Source organism: Octopus bimaculoides, chromosome 1, assembly GCF_046866305.1.
Source record: "Octopus bimaculoides isolate indiv1 chromosome 1, ASM4686630v1, whole genome shotgun sequence".
NCBI lineage: Eukaryota > Metazoa > Mollusca > Cephalopoda > Octopoda > Octopodidae > Octopus > Octopus bimaculoides.
Genome location: NC_142928.1, coordinates 20,634,703 through 20,659,986, shown reverse-complemented (window position 1 = coordinate 20,659,986; position 25,284 = coordinate 20,634,703). Strand labels below are relative to the sequence as shown.

At 34.4% G+C, this 25,284-nt stretch overlaps 1 protein-coding gene across 2 annotated transcripts in view; it reads right to left on the bottom strand.

Annotated features, from left to right (window-relative positions):
* LOC106873594 (uncharacterized) overlaps positions 1 to 25,284 on the bottom strand; it is a 699,525-nt gene that overhangs the window by 331,938 nt on the left and 342,303 nt on the right. For both annotated transcript variants that reach the window (XM_052965587.2, XM_089348962.1), the window contains exon 2: positions 24,861 to 24,937. In XM_052965587.2, coding sequence (XP_052821547.1) covers positions 24,861 to 24,937 — 77 coding nt within the window. The remainder of the gene's footprint in view (positions 1 to 24,860; positions 24,938 to 25,284) is intronic.

Genomic DNA, 25,284 nt, shown 5'->3' with positions numbered 1-25,284 from the left:
ACTGTTGTTGCTTAGCCCAGGTCAATTCTCATTGAATAGTCTTATGATCAAAGCCAGACATGACCACCCCATTTGATTTTACTCTGGTTTACATTATTCAATAAAACATACGTTATCCTTCCTTTTGTAAGTGGTAGAGTGTGATTCGAAAATGATTTAGTGGCCATTTCTAGCTGATTGAAGGACCTTGTAGTATCTCTCTCTCTCACTCTTGCTCTCTCAATGGCTTGTAATATGTTTTCTTTGATATAACAGTATATGTTTTGTGATATGTGTGTGCATTAGGTGTTGTGTGTCAGTGTGTGTGTGCTTGTGTGTATGCTGCATACCAGGATGCATACGTTTGTATTGTGTCAAGCATGTATGTATGTGAGAGATGTATACCAGTGTTTGTGAGTGTGTTTGTTGTGTGCCATGTGTTTCTTTTACGTATGAATGTTGTGTACCAGTGTGTGTATGTGTGTGTGAGGGTGTTATGTACTTATGTATGCGCTGAGTCTTACCATGTGTCAGTGTTGTATGCTAACATATTGCAGACGTCCCTATTTATGGTATTTGCTACTGTATGTTATGCATCATTGAATGTTGACTCCCATTGTGTGTGTATGCATATATTGTGTGATATGCCACTTGTTTAGAGATCAAAAATAGCAGGCTTGATTATAGGAAAACCTGATAGGCTTGGATAGCTCCAGTCAGAATTAAACATTATGTTACTATTTATTCATAAATGGTTACTGATAGCCAATAGAGAGGCTTCATATCAAGTAGGTAGACGGAAGTGTCTTCTGCTTCTTCTACTATTTGAACTCTGAATGTAAAGATCTATCACTAAATATTACAGGTATTGTATCCAATGCTCTAACAATCCTGTAAATCCATTTTGTCCATCCATAGTTCTACAGGAACAGTTATTAACAATCAGTAGTCGTCCATAAGTAAAATAAACAGTAATTTCACAAAATGGTCCGGGAAAATGTTTTTAGTCTTGAGAGAACCTGGTAAATATAAGAAACTAAATAAAACCTTATCATAATGCAAACAATGTTTCACTTTTAGTATTCTACAGAGAAGAGTTCTGGCATATTTACCAACTTTAGCTCATGCTTCTTAATGGGGAGATACAGATCTTAAGCTTGTGTGTCTCTTGAGGGTTGCTAATATTTAGCTAGTGTGTCTAATGAGAGTTAGTTACCAATTCTTAGGTAGTGTCTAATGAGAGTTATCAATCTTTATCTGATAACTCAAGAGAAAACTGTTTTTTCTCCCTGTTATCATTTCTTTTTTTTATCCAAAATAATGAATTATCTCCTGGATGTCTACAATTGTTGATGCTGAAGTGTCATTTGAGAGTTTATGAAACATGGAAAGGAAAAACATATATTTTAAAAAGTTAGAAAATAAGGAATGTTTGAAATGAGTGATTAGGAGTCAGTGTTAAAAGATTGTCTACAGAATCTCTTTTATATATTGAAAGTAAAGCAAGGACTGCTTGTTGAAGATTGTATTCAGTGAAAGGAGACTGAGTTTGGGAGAAGGACAGATTAGTTTATATTTAATAATCGTACAGTATAATGTACAGCAGATGGATGTTTGCAAAAATGTTGATTCTAGAATTGAAATAGAAAGATATTGACCTGCTAATAACTAGAAGACTGCTATGCATTTGGCCACTAACCAGAATGTACAGCTGCCTAGATGAGACAAAGGATGTTTGATGTATGCCAAATGAATTTTTTTATTTTTTAATTTTAGAGTCTATGCATTTGGCAGAGATGCAAGTTATGACAAAGTCAGGAAAATTATTGATGGAAAATATTTTCTTCCATTCATTTTATTTATCTAGTTATTTATATTTTGGCAACAATAAAAAATATAAATAGAAAATTTCCTGTCCAATGCTGGCTTAGAAGTAGATAGATTTTTTTTTTTTTATTATGAGAAAATTTATACATATATTCTAGTTGAAATTTGTTGATAGAGAAAGTATTGTACTATTTAGATTATTAGGGAGGTTTCTGGAACTGATACAGGGATGGCAGATACGCTATTGACATTTTGAGCAAAATTGTAGAAATATATAATTTAGAAACAGATTAAAAAGATGAATAAATAAATAAATAAATAAATAAATATGTGTGTGTGTGTGTATATATATATATATATATATATATAAATATATACACACATACACTTTAAAGTGCAAATTTATTGAGCAAAAAGTAGTAAAAGAATGGAAAATATTTATTTTCAGTAAATATTAAGAAACATGCACAAAAATTTAGTAGAATTTAATAATTGTGCAGTGAAAAAAAATAAGATATGTGTATTATTTTCAAATATTAATCTTAAGGGTAATATCATATTTTACTAGAAATATAAAGGCTATTATTTGAAAATTTCTTACAAAGAAAACTACCCAAAACACAAAACAGTCTTTTCTGACATATTGTATCATAATTACATCTTCTACACTTTCATAAAAAAAATATGTATTTTCTTTCTGTTCTTCTTTCCTCAAATCAGCCTTATAATATTGCTCACTCTCTCTCTCTCTCTCTCTCACACACACACACACACACACTCTCTCTCTCTCTCACTCACTCACTCACTCACTTTCTCTCTCGCCCTCTCTCCATACACAGTTTTATATTATTTTAGAAGGGAACCTTGGAAGAAACTGATATTTGCATACACAATTCAGTTTGATTAAAGATCAGTTGTAACATTTCCTTTCTAATAGTTGCCCATTGTTGGAGAGAGGCTTTTGTCAATGAAAGCTTGTAGATCACTGCTGGCTACATCTATTCATGGCAGGACAGGGAAAAACTGCAATCACTGTTATTTATACTGGATTTTATGTGTGTAACCGAAATAGTTGTGCCAGAAGAACGTATCAGATATATTATACTCATGATATTAGATTGGCAATAATAACACTAACATTTCATTCAGCAGGGCATTAAAAACAGAGAAATTATTAAATACACCATGGCAGGATGAAATAAATTTTATATTACCATGGACTATAATATAGCAATAAAATAACCAATAATGATATATGTTATTTGCATACATTAGATGTTTAACAAAGGTAGAATACATAACTGGGCTTAAAATAAGCCATGAAGTTGCTTTAGGTTCTCTCTTCTATGTAGGTGTTTCACACCAAATAGCTACCTAATGCAATGTTGTTGCCTTACACCATGCAGCTGCCTCACACCATCTAACTACCTTATACCATGAAGCTATATTATACTATACTATACACAATTTAGCTACCTCACATCATGTAACTGTTGCACACACTGTAGCTGCCTACACCATGTAGATAAATATACCATATAACTACCTCACACCATGTAGCTGCCTGAGACCATGTAACTGTTTCATACCATGCAGCTTATTCATACTATGCTATTGTCTTATACATGTCATACTGAATTTGGTGAGGCAGGTTTTCTACGGTGAGATACGTCACAACAATGTAGCTGTCTTACACAAGGTAGCTACCTCACACCTTAATGAAATAATTAAAAGAAGTTAGGTTTAAATTTCCTAATTTATATTATTTAAATATCTCATAGGACAGTGAGATTGTGAATATAAGCATTGATTAAGTGTTAAATGTAATAACATAGCTAGTAGGACTAAGTTCAATTCTTGGATCAGTCAATACACCCTGAGCAAGCAGCATCAAAGGTATTAGACAATCTAATAAGAGAATATCTGTGCTATGGACAACAGAATGACAAGAAGGTACAGTTGATTTGATAAAAAATTTGATTTGAAATTTTGAGAATGTTATTGATACAAGATACAGCTGAAGAAGGTCGAAGGATACAACAACAGAAATAGACACCTATGAGATAACGCACGTATTTAAACAGAAATATCACATAGGCACATATATTTACATATCAAAACACGCATATGCTGACACACACATTGGTACACACAGAAGACACATTTGTAGATGCATACACATACATGCACATTGTCGGATATGAAATGAAGAATACATGGGTATGCATGGCAACAAACACAGACACACATGAATACACAAGCAAACACATACATAGATATACATATAGATATGCATGTAAACATACTCTTAGATAACGGTTGGGTATATATGGCAAACAATTCGTAGATATATGCACAAAACCATGTATACAAACAATATGAACACCTACATACATACAGAGGCATCCATAGACACACATAGTTGGACACTTACACACCTAAAGCAGCATATACAAAAAGGGAAGAAGAGAGGGAAGAGGAGATAAGGAGAAGAGGAGAGAGGGGAAAAGAAGAGGGAGATGAAAGGAAGTGAAAGGGAGAAGAGGAGAAAAGAAGTGAGAGGGGAGAAGGAGAGAGAAGTGTACAAACAAGAGGTGATATTTATAAGACAAAGAGATTATTATAATCAGGAAACCATTAATATTTTGAAGAGACAATAACTGTATTTGATGACAAGCTCCACTTAAGGCCCTGTCATCTTCACCATCATTATGGTAGGTCATCATTGTCATGGTCCTTGTTATCATCATCATCATCATCATCATCATCATCATTAACTCCATCTCTGTATCATCATGCCTAATGCTATCATATTTGATCACTTCCACCATCACCACTGCCATTATATATATATATATATATATATATATATATATCATCATCGTTTCACGTCCGCTTCCCATGCTAGCATGGGTTGGACGATTTGACTGAGGACTGGTGAAACCGGATGGCTACACCAGGCTCCAATCTGATTTGGCAGAGTATCTACAGCTGGATGCCCTTCCTAACGCCAACCACTCCGAGAGTGTAGTGGGTACTTTTATGTGCCACTGGCACGAAGGCCAGTCAGGCGGTACTGGCAACGGCCACACTCAAAATGGTGTATTTTATGTGCCACCCACACTAGAGCCAGTGACCACACATGGATCATAAACTTACAAACAAGTGTGCATATATATGCATATATGCATGTATTTATGTGTATGCATTTGTGTGTGTGTGTATGCCATATATTTGTGTAAGCATGTATATCACCACCATCATCATCATTTGGACATTCACTTTTCCATGCTTGCATGGGTCAGACAGAATCTAGTGATGCAGATTTTCTATGGTCAAATATCCTTCCTCTTGTCAACCCTCATCTGTTTTTGTTTCCAAGTAATACACACACACACACACACACACACATACACACACAGTGTTCCAAGTTTCAGGCTTTAATAACTATCAATAAATGCGATAAGATATGAAAATTATACATTTAGTGTGTTTTCTTTTTGTTTCAGGTTAAATAAATTCAGATTTATAAATTAGATAATGGCTATAGACCAAAATACAATCATAACCCTCGTCAAAAGTAATACAGATATAGAAAAAAAGCTTCAAGTTAACTGAACAACAGTCTGGAAAATTGTCAAGAAATTTCAAGGGACTGGTTCCACGGCTGACTGACCTGGATGTGGCTGAAAAAGAAGTGTGCAGACTTCTCAGCTTACCAAAAGTGTCAGAGAAAAGATATGGCAAAATCCTCATTGTTCTGTCAGAAAACTGGCTGCCACAGCAAAAATAAGCCAAACATCAATGTGTCTAGTGCTGAAGGAGGATCTCAGGACCCACTACTACAAGATGATCTGCCATTATAAGATCATGCAACTTTATAAGACCATGAAACTGGAGAGAAGTCGTCTTATCCAGTATCAGATTGCTGAAGGCATGCTGCTCAACCTGGTGTTCACTGATGAAAAGAAATTTGACATCAAACAGACAGTAAACCATTGACTTTGGAGTGTATCTAGCTCTGTCAAGGGTAGAGTCATAAATTGACGTCAAAATCCACAGTCAGTTATGGTTTGGGTGGCTGTGGCAGCCACTGGAATGTTTCCCCTCATTTTTGTGCCTTGGTTGTTAAAATAAACACCCAGCAATACAATGGTGACATTCAGGAAGCTGAATTGCTTCCATGAGTGAATGAACACTTTCAAGGTGCACTTTGGAGCCTTCAACAGGACTCAGCACCATCCCACAGCTCCAAACAGACACAACACTGGATTCAGAAAAACACAGTAAGCTCAGCAGCTTTGCTATATATATATATACAGTGAATGTGAATTTTTATTTACTTTTCACTTTATTAACTTCCAAGCAATGATGTTTTATGCTTTAATTCTGAAGAAATAAAAATGTAAAACAAAATGTAGTAATTCACCAATGCACTGTGAAGTACTGATTTGATAGCAAAAAGGACATCGCCCATAGGTTTAAAAGATAGAAGATAATTCTAATCAGAACTCTGATGCTTTGGTCATTTCTCTATAATTATGCATCACTACGTTGACTATAGTAATAAGATAAAGTGTATTTTCAGAGAGAATGCTATTAGGCTCATTAAAGTCTGCCTGTTAGCAAACAAGTTGCAATATTCTTCTGTGATGGAGGAACACAAGAGGAATGATTGCATGTAGATCTAATCAGCAAGCATGCATGGTGCCAAGTTGATGGCAAACATATTTGATGGCTCATTACGCTTCCATGGAATGAATTACAACTAGTATTTCCGTTGGAGACTACGATTAAGCAATCCAGTGTTAGAACTTGTAAATCTGAAAAGCTTTATCTTGCCAATCAGTAAACCAACTAAACATTTCACATAAGGAAGCAAAAACTGGCAGCCATTGACAATCTTTATAATTAAAGTCATCTTTATAATTAAAGTTATCAGGTATGTTGTTTAATAAGGGGAAAAAGAACAGGATTCTCACATTTAATTATAATGTGATAAAGTAAATTATTAATAAGAGCAAAATAATAGAATATAGCCTGAAACAATTATTATTATTATTATCTTTTTTTCCAAGCTGGAATATGTGTAAGCCAATTGTTAATGATAATGTTGGAACATTCATTTTCTTCAATGGAATTAAAATTAAATTCAATAAAAGATATAAAATTGAGAAGATATATAAATATAAATATAAAAAAGGATAAATTACAATATCATGTTAACTTCACTATCTGATAAATACATGCCACATTTCGAGAAAGAAACGCTTATTTGATTTCTGCTCAAATATTTAAAAGTCTGTATATTAATTACATTTAATAGCAGTGTATATATATATATATATATATATATATATATATATACATACATATATATATACACACACATATATATATATATATATATATATATATATATATATATACACACATATATATAATGCATGTATGTATGGATTATATATATTTGTATATATGTATGTATATATATATATATATATATATATATATATATATATATATATATATATATATATATGTATGCATACTCATACATACATGTTTGTGTGTTGTGTATATGTATGGATGCTTCTATGTGTGTATGCATACACACACACACACACACACACACACACACACACACACACATGTATATCCATATATATATGACTAATTAAAAAGCAACTCAACTGTCAAACAAAAGGTTTTCTATAACACAGCATCCCTGAAAGTGAGGCAGCAGAGATAAGTGGGTAGAATTAATTCCCTATGTATTGCAGTTTCCTCTAATGGGGCAGTCAGCTTAGGAAAAATAGAAATTCTGCTCTTTACATTCAAACCAATTTCACATACACACCTTCATATATTATGACACAATAACAAAGTATGGCATATACAAATATATATATATATATATATACACACACACATATATGCATGCATATCCTTCTACAAAGGCATACACACATATACATTAACAGAACAATGAGTGCATACAATGCATATAATGCAGTATGTAAATGCACACACATACAAAGCATTGTGTATGTACACATACAAAGCTATAAGTGAATACACACTCACACACTGCATTATGTACTCATATACATATATACCATAGACAGATTGAATACACACACATACAATACACAAAACAGTATATGAATTCCCAACTCATAAACATAGACACACAATACATGCGAAACAGTATGTAAAAGTACATACCATCACATACACATGCAGCAATATGTAAATGGACACATACACATACATACAGTGATTTGCATAAACACATATAAGTACATGCACACAAAGCATATGTGAATGCATGCACAACAGTACAAAGATAGAACGTTTCATATGAATGCACAAGAGAAAAATTACACAAATATGCATACGTATAGAGCAGTTTGAGAATGCACAAACACACACACACACAAAACTAGTATGCAATGCACACACATATGTGCACACATGTATGCAGAAATACATATGCACCAGAGCAATATCTGGATGTATACCTATGAAGCATACATTCAAATAAAACACACACATATATATCTTCACATATAGAAAAGAATATGAATACATACACATAGAAAACAATATGAGTACAAACATACACACACAAAGTAGTATGTGAATATATATACACATATAGAAAATATGAGCACGTGCACACACACACACATAGAGTCTGTGAGATGACTATTAATATCGGTCTCAATCTGCCGTAACATGAAATTAAAATGATATAATCACCCCGACAATACCAAAAACGCCTCTACAATATCCATCCCACTACCACTACCACCATTACCACCACCTCCATTATTACTACCACTAAACCAAAACATAGACATGGGAGGAATGTCTGAGAGTATGCTAGCTTCTTTTGTTTTTTTAATAACATCAGTGTAGCCGAAAATAAAAGCACAGGGAACTAGCAGATACTTTGAACTGCAATTGAGCATATTAATTAAAATGTATATGCACCTGGTAATTTAGTGCATGTCACTGCATTTATTCTTAGTTATCGATTTTGCCATGGGCAGTGAATACATTATAGTTTGGTGAAAAAGATAACAAGATTTACTCTGATAAACACTATCAGTGACACTCAAACAACAGGCTATTTCCTCTACAACAACAATAGAACTATGCAACAACATGAATAGTAAACTTTACAGCATTCATCTGTATTATTTGGTCTGTTGAAAGATATCAAGATATTACATAAGCTTCACTTCCAATGAATATAAAGAACACCATATCAATATCAAAATGAAAGAAAAAAAAAACAATGAAAGGACATTGAAAGCAGTATCAGTATAGAAATATCACCTATTATTTTGGAGATTAAATTGCATAATAGTCTTTTATTGTCCAGCAAACATTTTAGCAGAGAAAACAATTATGATAATAACACAAATAAAACATTGGAAATGAAGGAAGTTAGTTTTAGATAAGGTTGAACTCATCATACAAAGATGGTATGAAATATGGTGAACTAATGTCAAAGGTGGAAGGTAATTCTCATAGCTTTTACACTCCATCACGGATAGGAGCAAAAGAGTAAGGTAGATTAAGTGCAGTTAATATGTAATATACAATTAACATCCAAGCCTGCATTCCAAAAGAGGGCCATTTGACTAATTAGTAAATACTATTAACAAAAGACTTAAGCCACAGATGTACTGTTTCTTCCTTTCTGCCTCTTCCATTTCATCCACAATGGTATCTGCTCCATAGAACTTAGCTAACTGCCTACTTGCTCTATTCAGTTTCACCTGACCTATCTAGTTATCCTCCTGTTGCCCTTATCCTTAAGTCACCTTTATTCTCCTGTCAATACCAAATTTTTCAGATCCTGCACTAAACATTTCAGCCACCTATTCCACTGTGAAACCCATTGGAATTCACCTTCTATCCACATTTTTTCATTCTGACTTCAAACTATAGATGTTCATACTTAACACCACTCACAAGGATCTCACTAGTTTGTAGAGGACTGTAAACTTTGAGGCTACAGCAACTCCTTTGATTAGATAACAACAATAGAAAAGGGGAAGAAAGTCCTTTAATCAAAGAAGGTTTTAATGTAAGATTTACTAAGAATGGTTGAGAGAAAGAGAAAGGAGGAGTACAGATATGGATATATAATTTAGATTTGCTGTGCAGAAAAGAAAACTTGAACTATTAGGGTGTTCACAAATTTTATGGGGAGGAAAAATCCAATAAAGTGTTTAGTACCTTACTTGAGTATAAATTACAGAAAAACCAGTAATAGCAAACATAACTTTTTATTAAATATACTCTGACAGCATGATTGTTTGCATATTGTCAGTAGAATGTCATTTGACTAGCAATGGAACATTAGATTTCAAGTCATATAATCATAAGTCATATAAATCATAAGTCATAAGATAGATCACAAGGTCACAAGACCACAGGTCATAAGGTAGATTACAGATTATAAGATGAATCTAGGTCATAACATAGTCACAGATCATAAAATCGACTAAGGTCACAAGATAGTTCACGTGTTATAAGACATCTTGTAATAAAACTCTTTTCCAGACAATAAGTGTTATAACATGTTTACAGTCAGTCTTTAATAAGAACTAAAATGAGGGATTATTTTTCTCTTCCTCTTTGGCATGCTCACACATGGGTGTATGTGAATATGTATATGAGTAAGTGGATAAGATATAGTAATAAGAAAGCAAGGTGTATTGAAAGTGTCAAAAGCTCCCCAGCAAATGAAACAAATTAGATGTAGGTGTGAACAAAACTAGAACATTAATCGAACTATTGAAGTAGTATTTTAGTTGGAATCTAGCCACTTAGAATGTGGAGCATTCAAAGTAATAAGTCTTAAGTATGAAATATTAACTAATGCCCAAAAGGTCAATCATACATGAAGAAGCTTTCACTGGTGTCTATATTTAGTAAAACGTCTTTGTTTCAATTTTTTTTCTCTCCATTTTATCTTTTCCATAATATAAATTTGTTCAGAACTACAAGTGGGATTAAATCATCTTTAGACTTTAGCAGAAGCTGATTTACACATTGGCTAATAGAAATTAAATTGAAGTTACTTATGACGGATTTATTTCTTAACCTTTGGCATAAATATCTTTGTTTACTGAAGTATATTTAAAACTGATCACAAACAATCACCTTTTATACAAGTGCTTTGCAGTGCCTGGCTAGTTCTTAAGTTTCATGTTACCTTGTTGATGAAACTAGGGTTGAGTTGGAAAAGATAAAAATATCTGAGGGACCTACTGAAAAGGGACTAATATATCAGTAGAGAATGGATAGTCTTAGCTGTACAGCCGTCTTGTGTTTTGTATTATAATTCCATTCACAGCAAGGATGTATTATAGGAATATAAATCAACCACACTTTTGACATTTCTTCTGTCAACTATTCCTTGTAAGTTAGGAAAACTGGTATCACTGCTGTTCACAGGAATACAGTGACGATTGGTGTTTTTGCTCTCATTCACTCTTAAATTGCAAATTGCGCTAGGAAGATTCATTCAAGATTCTCACCATAGTATTTTGCATGATGAAGCTTTGAGACACCAGTATCAGTCAAACAAATTGATTGGTCCTTTATTTTATCAATCCTGAAAGGATGACACAAAGTTGATCTTGGTAGGATTTCAGCTCAGGGAATAAATAACTATAACTAAATATTATTTGGCATGTTGCCTGATGCTCTAACAATTTTGCCAAAATATCACTATCTGCAGCTGATCGACAATAGTCAAGTAACCACTTATTCACCGTTCAACCGAAGTTTAATTTGAACTTGATAAAACATTCCCTAAGTCTCCTTGACTCATGATGATGTAGAAATGAATTAGTAGAGTAGCAATGGTATACAACTACCAACTTGTGTATGGGTTGCTAGGTCAAATTTAATGAAAGTATTTTGGTGTGTGTATCTGTGAAGTGCATGTAATTTTCTTTATCGTCTGAGTTATCAAATATAGGTAACGAATCATGTGATAATGTTAACTAAAGCAGACTGGCTTCTTATCCTGGAAGAGATTTGTCTCATTCATTTAGCGTTCTGAAGTAGTTGTTGTTATTGTTGTTGCAATTTAACCCCAGGTCAGCTTTGATCAAGTCATGAATACCATGATCTCTAGTAGCATATCTAGTGTCTCTTGGATTACATTATACAATGTATTCTGCTATTTTTAATATGAAAAGGTGTGATTTGAGAGCAATTTGGCTGCTGTTTTTAGAAGGTTTCCCTGTGGATGCATGGTGCTTTGAGCTTCTAGCCATGTGATCAGTAATGCAGTTTTAAACTTACAGTTTTGTCTGCAAGAAAAAAAAAGAAAGGGAGAGAGGGAGAGAGAGAAAGCAGGAGTACGGCATTAGGTGTAAGTGTGCTTATTTATGTTATGTGTATGTGTGTGTGTGTGTGTGTGTGTGTGTGTGTGCATGTCTATGTGAGATTAACATAATCAAGTTATAGCATTTCCATTTAGCAATTTACAACCATGAATCCCCAATAGACACAGTTTGGAAGAAATGATAAGTGATATGATCAAGAAGAACATGAGATAATGCTGGTTACTATTTATATTGAGGTTACTGGGATAAAACTAGAAGATGACCTCTTCACCTACTTCTATTACCCTTTTTATTTATGAACTAGTACAGGAGCATCTGTGTGGTTGCTGACCACTAGAAATAGCAGTCAAATCTCTCTCAGCTTACACTCTATCATCTCAGAAAAGGGCACATTGGATCATGTGGTCTTGGGTTCCCTACACGATGTGAAAAGATGGGATGGTTGTAGCTGGATTACGTTTGATCACAGATCTGCTTGATCAATGGGGACCTGAAGTCAATCGTCATAACAACAACACTTTCACTTATACCTCTTTTATTTTAGACTGCAACCATGCAAGGGGTACTGCCTTGAAGTATTTTAGTTGCATAATTCGATCCCAGCACTTATTATTATTTTTTTTTTTTAAGCCTGGTACCTATTCTATTGGTCTCTTTTGGTGAACTGTTAAGTTATGGAGATGTAATACCAACACCAGTAATCAAATGGTGGTGGGGACAAACACACTCATACATGCATGCATGCTCACACATACACACACTCCATGGGCTTCTTTCAGTTTCTGTCAAATAAATCCACTGATAAGGCTTTGGTTGGGCCGAGGCTATAGTAGAAGACACTTGTTCAAGATGCCATGCAGTGGGACTGAACCCGGGACCATGTAGTTGGTAAGCAAGCTACTTACCACACAACCATGCTAAAACTTTTCAAATATATAATATTCTTTACAACCTAGCCTAAAAATAAAATACTGATTTTTAACAGTCACCAGTCCTCAAACATCAAGAGAGAGAGAGCAAACCTTCCAATAAATGCTTTATTTTATCAATGGCAGAAAGGTTAAAGGCAAAGTTGACTTTGACGGAATTGAGAATCAGATTGCAAACCGATATAAAAAATTACTACAAAGCATTTTGTCTGTTGCTTTATTGATTCTGCTAATCCATCACCCAGTGTCTGAAAATATTGGTTTCAAATTTTGGCACAAGGCCAGCAAGTGCTCAGATGGTATTTATTTTACTGATCACAAAAGGATGAAAGGTAAAGTTGACTTCAGTAGAATCTGAACTCAGAATGTAAAGATGGACAAAATGCTGCTAAGGATTTTGCCAAGCATGCTAATGATTCTGCCAGCTTGCAGCCTTTAAGTGAAAATATATATAGATATACATAGATATAGGTATAGCCATCTGTCTAAAAAGGTTCGCTTTACAACAATTTAATTCTGGGATTGATCCCGCTGTTCTGATTTTTAAGTAGAGTTTAGTAACTTAACAAATGGACACTGTGTAGGAGTCCTTTGAAAATATGTGAGTGTGTGTGTGTATGCATGCATGTGTGTGATAGGAAGTTTTTTCCCCAACCACATGGTTCCAAGTTCAGTCCTACTGCATGACATCTTGGGCAAATGACTTCTACTATAAGCCTTGTGGGTGAATTTGGTAGATGGAAACTGAAAGAAGCCTATCTTATATATATGTATATGTGTGTATTACAATCTCCATGCCTTGCCATCTCATGATAGTTTTAAGCAAGTGTCATCATCATACAAGTAGTTTCCTTCATTTTCAGGCTTCTGTAAGATCATGTCTTGTCATGGGGGAAATACTATCTAACTAGGAAACAGGTGATGGTTAGCAACAAGAAAGGCATCTGGCCATAGAAAATCTACCTCAACAAATTCCATCTGACCCATGCTAGCACACAAAAGTGGATGTTAAAACGATGATGATAACATGTATATGTATGCATGCATGTATAGTATATATGCAAGTAGTGTGTGTGTGTGCTGTTGTTTAGTAACAACCTCCACTCAACTGTTATTGAACAAACCATGCTATTCCTCTCAATTTTTTTTTATATAGTGGGGAGTGATTTAAGGAAGATTTGGCTGTCATTTATCACTGGTTGGTCAACTTCTGTTCTTTTACATTCTACAAACAGAAATCAATAAAATGGTTGATATGGCCAACTAAATTCCTGAAAGTAATGCTTCAGCATGGCTGCAATCCAATGAGTAAAACCAGTGAAAAGAATCAAAGAATAAAAGACTCAGTCAAGCAGTGAAACGTTATATTAATCTTGTTTAGTGAGGCGTGAAACAGAAATGAAAGTATTTTATACCACAATATAAGCTATACTGGAATATCTAATATGGTTTAGCACAACTATAGAATGACAAGCTTGTCACTGCTTGCCTCTCCATAGTTAAGGTTGTTTGAAGTGTAACAGTGTATTCAGTGTTATACTTTAAAGAAGATTATCTCTGGAAAGTTATGTTCCAAAGTGACGAATTTAGAAAAACATGCTTGTTTCACTTTATTAATCCTATTTGTGTATAAGAAAATGATGAATAACATATTGTCAATGACGCTCAAACATTAATGTAGATCAGTCTGGAGCCCCTATCTTGCTTGGCATATCAGTCTCCTGGAAACTTCAAAGACATGCAACAAGACAAATACCTGCTATTAGGCATCTACCAAACACTGAATGTCTTACTTCCCAGGGCATGGATACATTAAAGCTTTGATATCTGGCAACTGACTAGGTAGACACCCACAAGATTATCCACCATTTAAAGTGGCGAGCTGGCAGAAACGTTAGCATACCGGGTGAAATGCTTAGCAGTATTTCATCTGTCGCTACGTTCTGAGTTCAAATTCCGCTGAGGTCGACTTTGCCCTTCATCCTTTCGGGGTCGATAAATTAAGTACCAGTTACACACTTGGGTCGATGTAATCAACTTAATCCCTTTGTCTGTCCTTGTTTGTCCCCTCTATGTTTAGCCCCTTGTGGGCAATAAAGAAATAAGATTATCCACCATCTTTCCAACAACAACCTTGGGCACCTCTTTGAATTCCATGTGTCTAACACATGTGGACATGCTTACAAAATCAAAAAGGCAACACAATACCCATGACTTTCAGAAATATTTTTTCATGTTCAGAATTGCTGAAGCATGGAATAAACTACCTGCATCAGTTGTTGGCTGTAGAAACACTACATCTTTCAAAACTTCCATGTTTCCTGAAATGCCCTCCACCCTCATTTCTTCTTCCTTTATTTTTTAAAGACATTTTCGCTGTTCGTTTCATGCAGCTTTGATTATTTTTTCTGATGAGTTGTAGTAGACCTGAGCGCTGTATACAATAAGTTCATTATTATATTATTTGAGAATTGCTAATATAAGAAGCACCTGGTTGTTCACCTAGTAAGTGTTAGCTTCACATCCTGGAAAAAATATGATTGACTGTGACAATACAAGAAGATTTAATTAAGTCAACAGTAAGTGATTAATGACTGAGGTTTAATTAGGTCAACAATAAAATGAATTTAACAGCATGAGTGGGTTTATTTATGTCAACTCTAATAATGATTGATAATGACAGTATAAGGTTTAATTGGATCAGCAATAACAGTAATTGTAACTACATGAGAAGGGTTAATTAGGTCAACAATATTGTGACAGGATAAGAAAATTTAATTAGGTCAGTAATAGTACTGACTGACTGTGACAGTATAAGAAGGTGTAATTAAGTTAAGCAATGATTAGTGATTGCGGTAGTTTAAGAAGATTTAATAGGTCAGAATAACAGATATTCCAGGAAAGATCGATGTAAATCAGAGAAACCAATTTAGAATTTGTAGCATCAAACCATCATCAATTTAGTGTGTACTTTCTACTTTTCCATTCTTGAGACAGACGAGAAAACTTTGGGACAGAGTTTCTATGGTTGGATACCCTTCCTGGAACAAAACCCTGTCTATTTCCAAGTGAGGTGATAATCTCCCAGTCTATCAAACAACAAACAGCCTAGACATAGTTAAGCCAGAAACTGTAAACAAATGACACTGCATGAATGAACCTTACAAAGCTTGTGTCAAGATTTGTAAAAAATCCCATATATGCCTTCTACAGCAGATTAAAAGTAAAGACACTGCTTGCATAAACAGTGAAACCTTTGTTTACAACCAATGAATACTCATGAAGATCTTGGAAAAAAAGGATTCATTTGATAGTCATATAAGTCCTATATATAGCGACAGCTGTTCAATGTAGCTCCACAAGTCAGAGATCCTGGACACTAAATGTTCTGCATGGAGAATGGTTTCATCATTTTGCTTTTCTTTTTGTCTGTAATCTCTGGTATGAAAACCCTCTTGAGTAAGCAATTAAGTGATCATTGTAACTCAAAGACTCCCTGAAAATGTATGTGTACCCCTGTGCATATGTGTGTGTGTGTGTGTGTGTTGATATACATATGTATGTGTCTGAATATGTATGTGTTTGTGTTTGCATATGTATGTATCTGTATTCATTCAGTTCTCTGGCTTCGTTCAGTTTCTGTCCATCAAATCCACTTATAAGGCTAAATTTATCTTACTGTCATTATGTAGCCCTAAGAGGACCAGTTCTGATCCACCTAAATGCTTTGAAAGCTGCTGTAACAATGACCATCCCATGTTTTTCCTGAGATAGTGTATCTAAGTCAATGTTATGCAATGCATCCTTCTTTTGCTAAAGCTGCCAGGAATGGTATAGCTAATTTAAAAGACTCCATTTCTTGATTGAAGGAGAGAGATTGAGAATGTGTGTGTATAACAGAGAGAGGGGAATGTGTGAGTAATTAAGAGAGAGGTGGAGGTATCAAGCCATTCAAGCTGTGTATTTGCACCAGTAATGAACTTTCTACAGATACCTCTTGACTTCCATAGTCAGTGGAGTTAAAGTCTCACTTTAAGAGAGTATTTTCAAGCGAAGTAATATGAAAGAGTAAATCTAACATTAGGTTCCAAACAAAGCAGAGGTAAAGTATTTTGAAAATTATACCAGTAACAAAGATGTTAAAATCAATAACAGAACTGCTGTTATGACCCTTGACAACCTTGATTCACTGTATCATTATTATCATAGAGATTGAATTTGCCTTTCATCTTTCAGGAGTTGATAAGTATTGGGCTTAATCTAATTGACTACACCATTCCATAATTCTGACTGACTATGCTACTCTCCTAAAATTTATGGCTTTGAGCATAGAAAGGTGAAAAGTAGAGTCAGTAGATTATCAGTCAAAATAAATGCCTTGTGGTATTTTGTTATATCTTTTTATTCTAAGTTCAAGTTTTACCATTTATTCTGCCATGAAATCAAATAAAATTAATATCGGTTGTCTTGATGTATATATTCCCCTCTGGATTGATTGCCAGTCCATCACTGGATTACTCTTTTGCCAGCTGAGTGGACTGGGGCAATGAGAAATGAAGTGCTTTGCTCAAGAACACAACACATTGCCTGGTCCAGGAATTGAAACCACAATCTTATGATCATGAGTTCAACCACTAAGACACACACCTCCAACTTATAAAATGCAGTGTACACATATTTAGTGTCTGTAGCTATTTCAGTATCATGGTTCCATGAAAGAATTCAGGAATTTGGTCACCTTATTCTTCAGTAGAATCTTTTGTAGCTGGTAATACAAAAGACAAGATGGATGTCACTATCTTGTCTGTTGTACATTTTATTGAAAAATACTGTTTCTGAATTACAAGATACTAGCAATGTTACTAAAGTAGCTATAGATTGTCCATCCAGCCGTATGTATGTATGTATGTATGTATGTATGTATGTATGTATGTATGTATGTATGCACGTATGTAGTCATTATTTAGTTTATTTCAAGATTTCTAACCAACAGAGAAAGAATCAGTTTCTAGCCTAGAACCAAGGCTCCTTCATTGGAATTTCAACATCAACAACAGGGTATTTTTGTTTGTTTGTTTGTATGTAAGTATGTGTATGTATGTATTCTCATGCATATAGTTGCATATCTAGACATCCTCATATATATTTAAATGATAATCTCTCATCTAGGTCATCCCATAGGATGCTCCTTTTCAGGGGTTTTAGTTGTGCATACTATAGGTGTCACAGGGCACTGCTCCATGTAGTCCCGCAGTTTCCGTCTAACTAGGAATATTAGGGTCTCATCTATTGTCTTGTATTTAAGATCCTCTGCATGACATCCTGCTAGTTCAAAGCCAGGAATCTGATCTGTTAGGTCCTGCCGACAACTAAATCCACGCCCTGCTGCCGCCGCTTTGATTTATTGTCATTAACGTTTTATCTGTCTCCTACCCTTTGACCTGTCTGAAGATTTCTCTCCCTCCAGCATAGCTCTCCGGATCAATGGAGCACACAGACACTTCTGTGATAAGGTACTTGTTGGATTGGTGGTTGACTACACAGTAGTTCTTCTGCCCTTTGACGGGTCTTATTTTTTGTCCTGCAGGGTGTCCAACAATCACCCTCTGCACCAAGCAAGCTTGATGAGGTTACCAGTTTAGTCGCCGATGAGCGACCATGCGATAGGTTGTACTAGGTTACATGTTAACAGTAGCGCTCTAGAGTGACCTGACAATAAATGATAAACTTCTCGAAAGTTTTACAGATTTTTATAGTTCCAGTGATGAATTGGATCTGTAGTCTTTGAATTAGCTTTCTCCTTTCTGGTTTTGAGAAGCTTAATTTCTCAAGATTGGTATTTAGGCAGTGTGTTACATATCCCAAGGCCCCAATAATTACCTGAACTTTTAATCTGGATAGAGTAACTGCAGATTTCTCAATTGTTCATCATAAGTGCTTTCTTTTTCACTGATCTTCAGCTTTATGTTAACATCCGCTGGGCAGCTAATTTCCACAACTGTGCACAGTTTCTCTTCTTTATCCCAAATCATTATACCAGATCTGTTGTGCTTACATTTTATTGGGGTCTTCACTGGTACATTCCACCAGTATTCCTTTTTATTATGAGTGGCTATAGCTTCTACCATATTGTGGTTATTCTTATTTCTTTGTCCTTGGGATTATCCTTCCAACGGATTTCCTTATAGAGTGTCCTAGCTACAATATCATGTGTCATCGGTAGATAAGACCATGAGAACATTTTCGGACAACTGCTGACGATGTGGTTGATATCTTCAGTGTGCGTCAGTTGTCACATTTTACAGCTTTTCCTGCATCTCTATCCCTTTTGTGCATCAGTTACTTGGTTGATATTTCCTGTTCATGAATTGCAAACACATATCCTTCAAAGTGGGATGTAGTAATCCGGCTATTGGTCCATGATAAACTACTTTGGTGATCAATGTTACTATCATTATGGAGATGTATGTATGTATGTATGTACACATCATCTGTAGCACAATTTTATATTCATTTACCATGCTAATATGGGTCACAATACTTCAAATCAGTTCTTATTTGGAGTTACTGTTGTCCTTGAGGTGAGAGATGCTTCTCTCATATATTACACACACACACACACACACACACACACACATGCACACACACACACACGCATGCACACACACACACACACACATGCACACACACACACACACGCATGCACACACACACACCACACAAACATACATGCACACTCTCATTTTTAAACAATGAATTTCTGTACACTTTTGAGACACATGATATTGTGGCCAATTGAAGTCTATGAAATTGAATTTAGAGCTTAGTAGTTGGAAAAGAAAATTCTTAACCACAGACTTTTGCATAAACTGCATCCACTAAGACCCATAAAGTTGACAAAGGTTTTGAGGAAAGACAGATGTGAGAACTTCCCATTTCCCTAATTCTATAACTCTTTCCGTGTAAGAAATCAATATCACATCTCAGTGAAAAAGAAGATAAAATATTAATTTCTAACAAAGAGAAGTACAAGGCCCAACATTTAGAAAGAGCAAACACTTAATTAAGTCAATTCTAGGTTTATTTAATTATTTAAGTATTTTATATAACATCTGGCGAACAATGGTGCCATTGGTTGCAGTTTTCTGATAGGCTTAATCATTGGTTCACAAAACTTCTGGTGGTGAAAATGACAAGAAAGATTCTGTAACTCAATATTGAATGGACTTTGTTTGGCGAGCACTGGTATTTTAGTTTTCTTGCCATTGTATACATCTTTCATTGACGTACTTCAGTGAAAGATAAACACACACACATGAAGGGCTTCCACATAGTTTCCCTCATAGGTATTAATAAACCCAAGGTTGTGATAGAAGACACCACAAAAGTGCCATGCAGGAGGATCAAACTCAAAATCACATAATTGTTAAGTGAACTTTTTAACCATACATCCATGCCTATACTTATGGTACTAAACTTATTTTATCAACCTCAACATGACTGGAACTCAAAACATAAAGAGTATAACTAAATCTAGCAAGGCATTTTATTTGACTCTCAGCCAATTCTGTCTCACTGTTACCTTGTATCATTACATTATAGATAAGCAGAGTCAATACTGGAAATATGTATTTTTATGTTAATGTTAATAGTGGAGACATCAACAAAATAATAACATAAATAATTGAATTGCTGATACAAGCATAGTGAATGGCCAAAAGTTTATTTCGCAACTGTAAATCTCAGGTTCAATCCACTACATGGCATCTTAAGCAAGTACCTTTGACTATAGCCTCAGGTCAGTCCAAATCTTGCAAATGACATTAGACAGACAGAGAATGTGTAGTAATTCAAAAGGCTAACCTCATTATATGTATCACACTAATTCAGCCTGTTAATGATATGACTATGGAATACTCAGCCACGAACACATTCATGAGGAGATAGTTGATTCGTCAACTGAATTCTCATTACTGAAACTAATGGGAGGTCTATCAATAATTGCATGAAGCAGCTTCTATAATGACAGAAGTAATGTCACATTTCACTAAAACACTAAAGCAGGTCCCTCTGGCACAACGTGACCAATTGAAGAATCGTAACTGAACATTCACCAGCAATTTGTCATGTTCTGATTTGGTGGTCAATTTATGATAAATCACATAATTACCAAAGTCCTGAAAGCAATTTATAGCAGACTTCTATAAGCAACTACTCAAGGAATAGTTTAAATGCTTATTGTAGAACCTATGTAGTAATAGTGGAACGGCAATTAGAGAACTACAGACCAAACATATAAAAGACAATGGCAATATATACAAAATTGTGCGTGCATGTTAAAACGATCAAAATTGACGAAGTTGACTGTTCTGGATGAAGTTAACTTTGAAAGAATAGTATGAAAGGACTTAGGTTAACAATAAATAATTAGAAAGCCTTAGAAAATTTCTTCAATTAAAAGCAATAATGCTGGGTTCTAATTAGAAGTCAAGAGTCAAGTTGAGTAGAATTTCCATGTGTTCAGATTAATTGGATAGCTCAAAGATAGCATTGGGATCAAAAGAATGTTAAATTCTTAATCTCTTTTAATACTCCATAACAAATGCATAAACAAAGAGATTTGAAAGGGATATAATACCACATTTATTCAGTATTCTCAGGCATTTGCAGTAAATTCACATCTTTGGTTGGAAATATATTTTTCCTAATCAAACCTTCATTCCCAAATTCAGTCTTTGAAATGTTCTGGTGTTTTATAATTAATGGAATACAATGGAAAGATTTAGTCCAGAGTTCATGATAGTTTGCATGCTGACACGACTCTGTCTATATTTAATCTCTGTTCTATCAACAACTTGTTGTCATGCAACACTTGCCCCGTCTGAGATTAAGTATTGCACTACACCTTTGCATGCGCTAAAGAGGGAGCTTTAATGTGGTCAATCATTTTGCTAGAAATAGTAACTAAATCTCCTTCAACTTACACTCTACCATCTTAAAATGAGAAAACATATATGCAGTTTAATGGAACCCTGGGTGGATTATACCTTCAACAAAGATGACATGATTATAGCTTTAACACTTTTGATCATAGCTGTGCTCAAAAAGAGCTGCCCTGGGGTTAAATAACAACAACAACAACAATCATACAACATTACATATTCCCAGCCATAATACTATTACATAGTCCCATAGTATAAGACTACATTACACAACACTCTTCTACGCTATTCTGTCTATCACTACAATTAGACTACTTCACAACATGACCACACATTCTCCCCAACCCTGACACTACTCTACATAAACATCATCGTAACATTACACCACACAAGACTGTCTCATAACTACATTGCCTTAGAAAACTACATTGTTCCAACACTGAACATCAACATAGGGCACTTCCCCTACCATAACCACTCTATCATCTCGCATTATGCCTCAGTGAGTCACAGGAGACTGCAAGGAGTCATTCAGAACTCCTTCATATCAAACCCTGCCATCTTAAACAAGAAAGAGTACATTGGATACTCTAGTCCTAGCTATACTATATCTGGAAATAAAATGGGATGACAATAATTGAAATGCCCTAGCTCAGATTAAACATAGCTGACTTGGGGTTAAGCAACAATAAAAAACATGGTTTGCACCACAACACTAGACTAGACCACTTAGCACTGTTTGACCATCATACTGCCTCACAACTCTACATTAATTTCCAATCACATCACAACATTATGTTCCTACCACAACACCATACTGTGTCTGCAGTTCCCACCACAACACCATATTGTGCAGTACTATAACACTGCATTGTATCACCTACCTCCCACAACACTATACAGTCCCCACCATCACAAAACTACATTATGTCCCCCCACCACAACACTACACCATTTCTACCATCACAAAATTGCACTATGACCATCACCATAATATTACATTATGTCCTCACCACCTTACACTACATTATATCTCCACCAGCACAATAACACAGTTTCCTCATTACGACACTACAATATGTCTCAATTATCCCAACACTGTTTCCACCATCACAAAACTACATTATGTCCCGCTACCATAACAATCATCATCATAAAAATGACTACAATAAATGACACATGGAACATATTTTCCTCTCAAGACTCCTCTACAGAGAATTCTTATTCTATCTATCATTATAAATTGAAAAATCTGTCATAAGATCAATTCTGGACATGTACTCATTAACAATTACTCTTAAAGAGACTCTCCACTGACCGTTCTCTTCTCTAACATTTTCAGTCCCTTATAAGAAGACTTCAATAATTTCTTTTGACAGAAAGCTCTGTGTTTGAATATTCCTTTGTATTCTCTTTAAATGTGAAACACAGAATCCACTATTCAAATTTCATAACATCTCTTCAAACATCATTTTGTGCAGTAGAATAGTGCTTTATTGATTTAATTTCAAATGCTTCACACCATTACTTATTTCAATCAATTCTGTATTAATGTCGCCAAATTGCTCTCTTGATCCTTACTGCCAGTTAAATTTATACCTACTCAATTTTCTCACTCCTAAAGTCTAGTCTTCATGCTGTGAAGTAGTCTGGGACTAATTATAAACAAGTATACTGTTTAAATATTGATCGAATGTCACGGGAGATGATTGTGGCTTCATTACAAATTCATACTGATTTTATTTCTCATAGAATTTCATTCCAATTGGTTTTGTTTTATATTTCCCTGTTTAGATCTCTTCCATTTTCACTGAGCCTCAGTATTTTTTCCTTCTAAAATTCTCATTTTTCACTGAACCTCAACATTTTTACCTCATCAAAATTTCAGTTAAAGTTGATTTATGTGTCTTTTTTTTTTTAATAGAATGATTAGTAATCCTCATTTACAATATATCTAAACACATTTAAAGAATATAAAATTTCCTCATTTGTTTCATTTTAATTTTCTCCTGGTTACCAAGAGATTCTTTCCAATAATTAATTTGAAGAAACAATCTTAGTTTTGCCATTAGCCTTGCTTATAACTTCAATGTTTGTCACTGGAGATTTCATCTAAGAAACATTAAATCATTAATTCCCACTACCCTTCTCATCACTTCACCCATCCTACTTATAATTTATTATTTGCTGTTTATCAGGTAAAAACTAAGCACTTCTTTAATATTTTTCTTTATTAATGAGGTTGTATTTCGAAGTAAAACAGGAATTGAAGAAGGGAATAATTGGAGAAAATATATTGAATATAAAGGTTGAATTAATGACGGTTTCTTATGGAAATTAAACTCTACTTGTCATGATATCTAAACTATTAACTGTACTGGAAAGCATAGTGATTTAAACAAATTATCATTATATCTGCGTACTAAGGTACCAAAACTTAGAGGTAGGACTATCTTCAAAATGGAGATAGATTAAGACAATTATATTATGTTCAGATAAAAATCAATAAAACAGAATTTTCTGGAACTCCAATTCTTGTATATTACTGGTATGGTTAGTTAACTGAAAGGAACTGAATTCTTTTGAAATACAATAGACCATTGATAGATGTTTAAGCTAGAGAAGATTGCCTTTTATTGAAATAATTACCAGAATCAGTTTCAAGTGACTATTATTGACAATAATATTGTTTAGTTCAAACTTGAACAACTTAACAACCAAAGAAATTCAATAAAAACTTCACAACTTCAAAATATTTCTTTTGTGTTTAGAGGAAAAAATAATAAAATCTAAATTTTTACCTGGGAGAAAATGCTCTCTTTTTTGTGCCCTTTTCTTATTTTCAGAATATTGGTGCCATTGCTGATATAAACAGTAGCTGAAAAGAAAGGAAATTACAGTCTAGTCAATAATATAATTAAATTAATGAAATTAAGTTAGTCTATTTTCAAAGTTCAACACTAGTTGTAAATCACAAATATACAGTAGTTGCTGCTAATTAAATTTCTTCTATCAATGCTTATCATATACACAAGAAAGATTAGTAATGAGCACAATTAGCTACTAATAGGTGATAAATGGTTGGTTTTACTCTAATTTTAGAATAGTATTTCTGTATATGTCGCTATTAATAGTAGCGACACCATCAACCTATTACATGGCCATAGTACAAATTAATGGTTATGATTTAATTGAAGTGATGCGATTCTTTTTGATGACAATTCC